Here is a 7,674-nt window from a genome sequence, read left to right on the forward strand (position 1 = left end):
AGAACCGAAGCAAACCAAAGAAGCTAGAATTGCCGAACAGAAAAATGCAAGAACAACAAGGAAAGACATGAACATAAAAGAGAAGGAAGGAAGGAGAAGAGAAAGCTCATGAAGATGGAGGAATGGTTGGATGATCACGCCACTTAGATGATGGAGACTCCAAGATGAGTGTGCAAGCCGCCACTTGAGGTAACCATTGAACTCTCAAGATAAGATTAGTGAGGAAGGCACAAAGCTCTCCAATGCTCTCTCAAAAATTGAGTATAGTTTCTCTAATCAAAATTCAAATCTGAAAAATATAAAGGCAGCACCTTAATTTATAGCCTAGAGGTGCTGAAATGCAAAGCTAAATGAATTCAAAATTCCCCCCAAAAACAAATGAAAGTGGTGCCAACTATAGTCATGAGGAAGGTGTGACCTTCTTTCTCACTTTGGTACCTCCCTAATTACTCCTACACCTATCTACTAACGCACCCCCCCTAAGACTCCTAACTAAAGATGCTTTAACAAAAGAGGTTTCTAATGTTTCCCTCTAAGCACCTTTCTAAACAATATTCTTTATTATTTAAAACTTGGCCTTGCCCCTCATGGGATGGACTTGGGCTCTTTGGGCTTTGGCCTTCTTGGGCTTTGGGCTTGGGCCTCATCTTTATGTTATGTCTTCTTTTAATTTTTGAGAAGACTAGAAGGAAGAACTTTATATGTGAAGGCAAATGACCTCTTCCTTCATCGATAAAAGCCTCCTTTACTTGATTCTCATCAGGTAGAGTCAATGCAAGTTTGCCTAGTTGAAGGATGTGAGACGTGGATGACTCCATACCAGCACTACTTTGCTGACGGGATACTCCTGCTGGAACCACAGAGGCTAGAGTAGTCAAGAAGAATTCGAGCGGATACACCCTGATCGATGGGATTTTGTTCAGACATGGGTTCACTCACTTCACCCTGATATGTGTAAGTGGTGAACAGTGCACGCGCGTTATGGCAGAGCTTCACGAAGGGATATGCGGGAGTCACAACGGTGGTCGAGCTCTCTCGTCGAAGGCCGTTCACGTAGGATATTATTGGCCAACCATGAGGGAAGACTGCACGAGGTATGCACAGCGCTGCAAGCAGTGTCAGCAACATGCTGACTGGCACAGGGCACCCCCAGAAGAGTTGAGGTCGATCTATAGCCCATGGCCGTTCCATACCTAGGGGATTGACATTTTGGGGTAGTTCCCTCTAGCAGTCTGGTAGATGAAGTACCTCGTGGTTGCCATTGCGTACTTCACAAAGTGGATAGAGACTGAGCCAGTGGCGCAAATCACAGCCCACAAGGTCCAATACTTTTTGTGGAAGAATATAGTCTGCCGCTTCGGTGTCCCAAAACGTTTGGTATCCGATAATGACACCCTATTTGCTAGCCAACAGTTGGGCAAGTTGTGCACAAAACTGGGCATAAAGCAGGTGTTCGCGTCAGTGGAACACCCCAGACAAACGGACAGGTCGAGTCTGCCAACCGAGTTCTGCTCAGAGGTCTGAAGAGAAGGCTAGAAAAAGCCAAAGGGACTTGGGCAGAAGAAGTTCCTAGAATCGTGTGGGCTTACCACACCACTCCCCAGTCCACCACCAAAGAGACACCCCTTAGCTTGGTGTATGGTTCGGACGCGATGATTCCTATAGAGATCCTGGAGAGCTCACCACGTTTCCAGAACTTCGTGGCTGAGGAATCCAACGAAGAGAGGAAGGTGAACCTGGATCTACTGGATGAAGTTAGAGAAGAAGCAAGGATCAAGGTAGAAGCCTTGAAGAGAAAGGTGGAGTACAGGTACAACTCCAAAGCTGAGACCTCGGGAGTTCCAGGTCACCGACCTGGTGATGCGGAAAGCCCACTCATACCAGCTAGAAAACAAGTTATCTCCCAAGTGGACTGGTTCCTTCCGTGTGACAGAGGCCCTTGGGAATGGAGCGTACAGGTTCGAGACTTTAGAAGGTGGAGCAATCCCTCGTACGTGGAACGCAACCAACCTTAAGTTTTACTTCAGTTAAGATTGTTGCATTATACACAACCTAGGGGGCACTCCTTTTTAACGGGCTCAACCAATAAAATTATTCAGTTGAAAAGAAATATTTTGTACAGTGAAGTGATGAACCTCTCCTTTGGTTTGATATGCAAAGATCGAGAATAGTATTGTTCTTAGTGAGCCTCCCTCTTCTGTGAGTTCACCAAGGCTGAGAATAGTATGGTTCAACCGTTAAAATCCTCCCTTTCCTTGACTTTGTACAAACAGGGCGAGGTCAGTACATTAAAATCCTCTACTGACTTCATACAGCAAGGATGAGGTCAGTTATTAAAATCCTCCCTTGACTTCAGACAACAAGGATGAGGTCAGTTGTTAAAATCCTCCATTGACTTCATACAACAAGGATGGGGTCATTTATTAAAATCCTCCCTTGACTTTGTACAAATAAGGCGAGGTAAGTATATTAAAATCCTCCCTTGACTTTTGTACCGACCAGTCCTCAGTCATCGACCCTAGAGAAGACCTTAGACATCAGACATCAGTGTCAGATAGTAAAGATGGCTCACGTAAGCTGGTAGTCGGAAGTGATGACGTGGCATCCAGCTACAGTATAGGCGTGTTGACAAGGCGCCAGGTTGGCAGAAGGGAAGGAAGTCGGGGGGCTCGTGAAGTCGCCAGTTATTAAGTTGACGTGTTCCGACCTCCAGCATACCAGAATCGGCGATCACCGGGTTAAAGATGAAGTCGCCAGATGTAAACCCAGGCGACCAAGTGATTAGAGATCGCCAGAGCAAGCACATCGCCAAAGATGAAGGTGGTGCAGATTATGAAGGCGGTCGGCGAGACCACAGGGAAGGTGTACGAAGGCACCCTAACTCGCCAATTCCAGTAGAGATCGCACTCCCAAGTTAGTTATGCACTGGGCAGAACCATGCATAAGTAACTTAGCAAAATGAGAGTAGAAGCAGCGCCCAAGTCAAGGAGGCTCCAGATGAAGGCACGTGTACGACTAGATGCGAGCCACGTGTCCAAGTCTGTAACTGCCAGGAGAGAGAAAGTAACCAGGTATATAAGAGTTCTCAACGAACTTTCTGAGGTACGCACGTTCAGATTATACTCTTTATGCTTGCGAGTTCTAGAGCACACTGTGAGAGAGAATTTGCACGGTTCCTGTTCTCTTAGTATTTGGTGATTCGGTCACTGACTTGGGCGTTGGAGTGCGATCGGCAGCAGCGGCGCCGTTCTGTTCCTTTGCAGGTTCTTGAGGTGGATCTCGAAGAAGAGCGGAGGTTTGAAGCGGTGCGCACGTCGATCCTTTGACGAGGCAGTTTCCAGCGTTCCGGTCAACAGGCAGGATCATCAGGCGCCCACCGTGGGGCCGTGTAAAACTTGCTCCCATCCACAACGTGAGTTCTTGAAGGTTTTCGAAGTTTTCTGCGTGGTTGCGTGCTGGTGCAACCATCGTTCGCTGTTTGCTTGAAATTTGTTCGGTGAATTCGCGTTTTATACCGTTCGTTTGGGTTTTCGATCGGTGAAGGGAGGTTTTCCTGCTGTTTACGCGTAATTTGTTCGGTGGAGTTGAGTTCTTTCGCTCGATTAGTTATCCGCGGGAAGAGCAGTGGTTTCTGGTGGAGTTGCAGGTTTCTTTGGAGGTTGCGGTGTTCTTGAATTTTCTTGCGGAGTTTCGCACAGTTTTTCCGATTGATCGCTGAGTCAATCGTAGCTGAAGTAAGTGTTGTTCGCTGCATTCTGTGATTCGCTGAGTTTCATGAGAAAAATGAGAAGCAATCGTTCAAGTCCAGTTGCGCCCGTCGCTGCTGAAGGCGCCGCTGCCATGACCATGGCGCAGATGGCAGAGATGATGCGTTCGTTGTAGGCAACTGTGGAAGCCTCGCGCATAGAGCAGGCGAGAATGCATGAGGACCTGGTCGCCTCTCACGCCAGGAATGAGGAGCTCAGCAAGGTGACTGAGGAGCTGCGTCAAGCTCTTCAGGAGCAGCAAAGGCGTTCTTCTGCTGAAGAGGTTGCGCCGTCGTCGCCACCTCGTGTTTTTCCTATGCCTTTCGCTCAGGCGATTACTGACACGCCTATTCCTACGAGCGTGGTCCCTGTCAAGGCTGTCTTTACCGGCGTGGAGGATCCAGAGGCTCATCTAACCACGTTCCATACGCAGATGATGCTGTCGGGAGGGTCAGACGCCATGTATTGCAAGATGTTCGTGAGCACGCTCTAGGGAACGGCGTTGGAGTGGTTCGTGAGCCTACCTAACGGTCACATAACCAATTTTCAGCAGTTCTCGAAGGTTTTCGTCGAGCAATACATCGTGAACAAGGCACCGCCCAGGGTGTCTTATGATTTGTTTGATATAAGGCAGTACCAGGGAGAGTCCCTCAGAGACTACCTGAATCGCTTTGGAGCGCAGATGGTCAGATCGCCGGCTAAAGATGAAGAGATGCTGGTCTATGCATTCAAGAAGGGCGTGCTGCCAGGACCATTCTGTGAGGCCTTGATCAGGGCTCACCCTGCAACGTTTGCTGAGGTCAGGCGACTTGCGGTGGCTCACATCACCGACGAGAGTGAGGTCGCCAAGAAGAGAGGGAGCGTGGCTCCCGCTAGGCCACGCGCCCAGACCAGGATCCAGCCGCAAAGGGTGCTGAAGACAGCGGCGGCGGCCAGGAAGGACCAGATGACTCGCCATCCTTATGATAGGAGGAATAAGGGGAGGGGCCAGGGACGCCAGCAACCAGCACGCCGGGAATACAATCGCCCGCCTAAGCACAAGTTTGTTATGGGATTGGCGGACCTGATCGCCATTCCCAATATATCTGCTAGGTTGAAAGCGCCTGAGAAGGTGGGCGACAAGGTGCTGGGACCAAAGCCAGACGCCTGGTGTGAGTTTCACCAGGGCTTTGGCCACACTTTGGACTCGTGTTTGTCCTTAGGGTATCAGCTCGATGATCTGGTTAAGAGCGGGTTCCTAAATGACTATCTGCTGGACAGGAGGACGGGGGGAGCGTTGAGTTCCCAGCCAGCGGGTGGAGAAGCCCAGCAACACGAGATGCCTATCCACGGGGAAATCTGTTGAAGATGGTTGCTGCCCCTTCAAGATTGTGTTTGATGAAGACTTGTATGTAGTGTTTGATGAAGACATTTATGTACTTTTCATGTATTTTTGCTTTGCTTTAAGTGTGTCTTAGTTAGTGCTTAGAGGTTGTCTAAGAGTAGCTTTTTGCTGAGTAACTCACCTCATAACCACTGGCCATGTGTTAAGAACAAGCATAAGTTTTCTTAAACTGTTTTTCACATGTTTTACACAAAAACACGTTTACTGCATAAAAATAAATCTGTTCTTTTCTAAATAAACAGATTCATTTTTTCACTGATGCCTTGGCTAAAGTCTTGTAAAACTTAGATTTTGTGCATCAGGTATTTTGACTAAGTCTTCCTCTTTTCAAAACGACTGAGTTTTAAATTGTTAAACTTTCTCTGTTTTCGTTTTGAAAAAAATAAATCTGTTCATCTGTAAATGAATAGATTCTTTTTGCCTCTGGTGCCATGTCAAGCTTAAACGTTTTTCAGTTTTATCTCAGCACCAGAAAGGTTGACTAAGTCTCCTCACTTAACAGAATCTCTAACTGCTTTTGAAAATAAATCAGTTCATTTTATTTTCAATCTGTTCATTTTATAACAGCTTTAACTGTTTTTCAAAATTCTGTTATAAGCTGGCTTTCTATAAAATGCAAACTTGTTTCTGAGTTTAATAGCGATTCAAACAGTTCATACATGTGCAAAAAACAAGTTTTGACAGCAGAGAGTTAAGTGTTTTCAAGGATTAGCATTTGTTCTTCAAAGATTTCAAAAATCACAAAGTGCTTGTTCTTGGTTTGGTTCAAAAGCTTGGTGTTAGGTGCAGCTACTGTTCTAGCAATCTTGCCTACTGGTTTAAGGCAGATCTGTGTATCCTCAATCAGGTGTAGTCGTTTCACATCTCTTTCTTGTAATAGTTTGGTTGAACACTCTTCTTGATAGGTGTTCTTGAAGAGTGGGTGTGTGTGTATGTTGAAATAGGTTTTTTCAGCAAGAGTACCTAAGTTCTTGTAGGTTTCAAGAACAGTGGGAATTGTACTTGGTTGTACTGTGTGTTAGTGATTTCCACCTGTTGTTGGTGAAGACTGGATGTAGCTCAGGTTGAGTGAACCAATATAATTGCTTGTGTTCATTCTCTCTCTCTCTCTGCAATTTCGTTTCTGCATAATTGATAAAACAGCAAAGAAATAAATCTGTTCAATTGAAAATAAATTTGTTCTTTCTGGGCACTGTGCATACTGTTCTTGATTTCTGAAAAAGGTGTTTGAATATGATAAGAACATATGTAATCTGCTAAAAACCATTGAAACAGATTGACTGTGAAAGGCTGTTCAAAAAACTGCAAATGCTATTAATTGAATCTTAAACAAATTGCTTAAAGTTGAAACTTGCTGTTCTGTGATTCATTGTTCTTAATTTCTGGAAAATTGCTTGACATCAAGAAGAACACTCATAGTCTGTTAAAAGCCATTGGAACAGCTTGTTTGCAAAGGTCACTCAATTAATTAGCATGCTATCAATTGAACCTTAATCACTTGCTTGAAATTGAAGCTTGCTGTTTTGTGTTTCACTGTTTTTTCAAATCTGATATTTGTGTGTGTGCTGCTGGAAATTCTCACTGCATAATCTTGTGATTAACCTTGCTGAATTAAAAGCTTTTCAAACAAAAAACAGTGCTGAAATAAATCTGTTCATTTTCACATAAATCGATTTATTTTCTGTAAAACTGTGTTAAACACTGTTTCTGCGAGAAAGTTTTAAAAGGTCAATTCACCCCCCCTCTTGAACTTTGGCACTATTAAACCCAACAATTGGTATCAAGAGCTAGGACTTGTATTTTAATCAAGTTTGTTTGTAATAATGTATGAGTTCAATGTGCTTTTTGCTGAAGGTTCTGCTGTTAATAGACCACCTATGTTTAATGGAATGAATTATGCATTTTGGAAAGTTAGAATGAGAATTTTCATGGAATCCATTGATGCATTAATTTGGGAAGCTGTGGTCAATGGACCCTATGTGCCAATGCAGGTTGTCAAGGATGAACAAGTGGAAAAACCAAGATCAGAATGGAATGAGACCGAAAGGAGGAAGGCTCAACATGATCTTGTGGCCAAGAACATCATAACCTCTGCATTGACAATGGATGAGTTCTTCAGGATATCTCAATGTAAGTCAGCTAAGGAGATGTGGGAAGTCTTGGAAGTGACTCATGAGGGTACTGAAGATGTGAAAAGGTCAAGGAAACATGCACTCATCCAAGAATATGAGTTGTTCAGAATGCAACCCGAGGAGAGCATTGCTGATGTGCAGAAAAGGTTCACTCATATTGTGAATCACCTCACTGGTTTGGGAAAAGAATTTGACAGAGAGGAACTCAACATAAAGATATTGAAGTGCCTCGACAGAAGCTGGCAACCAAAGGTGACAGCTATCTCTGAAAGTCGTGATCTGTCAAAGTTGGGAACTGCTGCACTGTTTGGAAAGCTGATGGAGCATGAGCTAGAGCTCAAAAGACTAAAAGAGCAGGAAAGAACAGAGAGAAAACCCAAAGGTCTTGCACTGAAAGCAACTGAATTGGATG

The 7,674-nt window shown here is 44.8% G+C and overlaps 1 protein-coding gene across 1 annotated transcript; it reads left to right on the forward strand.

The window, feature by feature from the left end:
- The first annotated feature begins 1,239 nt into the window (after window positions 1–1,239).
- LOC137825062 (uncharacterized) lies at window positions 1,240–2,015 on the forward strand. Its single transcript, XM_068630736.1, has 2 exons — window positions 1,240–1,320; window positions 1,407–2,015. The coding sequence occupies exons 1-2, from the start codon at window positions 1,240–1,242 to the stop codon at window positions 2,013–2,015; spliced, it is 690 nt and encodes a 229-aa protein (XP_068486837.1).
- The last annotated feature ends 5,659 nt before the right edge of the window (window positions 2,016–7,674 follow it).

The sequence above is a fragment of the Phaseolus vulgaris genome, chromosome 8, assembly GCF_000499845.2.
Source record: "Phaseolus vulgaris cultivar G19833 chromosome 8, P. vulgaris v2.0, whole genome shotgun sequence".
Classification (NCBI taxonomy): domain Eukaryota; kingdom Viridiplantae; phylum Streptophyta; class Magnoliopsida; order Fabales; family Fabaceae; genus Phaseolus; species Phaseolus vulgaris.

Excerpts from the sequence above, each read along its gene's own strand:
- LOC137825062 (XM_068630736.1), top strand. The coding sequence starts at position 1,240 with ATGAAGTACCTCGTGGTTGCCATTGCGTACTTCACAAAGTGGATAGAG. Across the intron at positions 1,321-1,406 it reads CGCAAATCACAGCCCACAAG|CCAACAGTTGGGCAAGTTGT; the intron begins GTCCAATACTTT and ends CCTATTTGCTAG.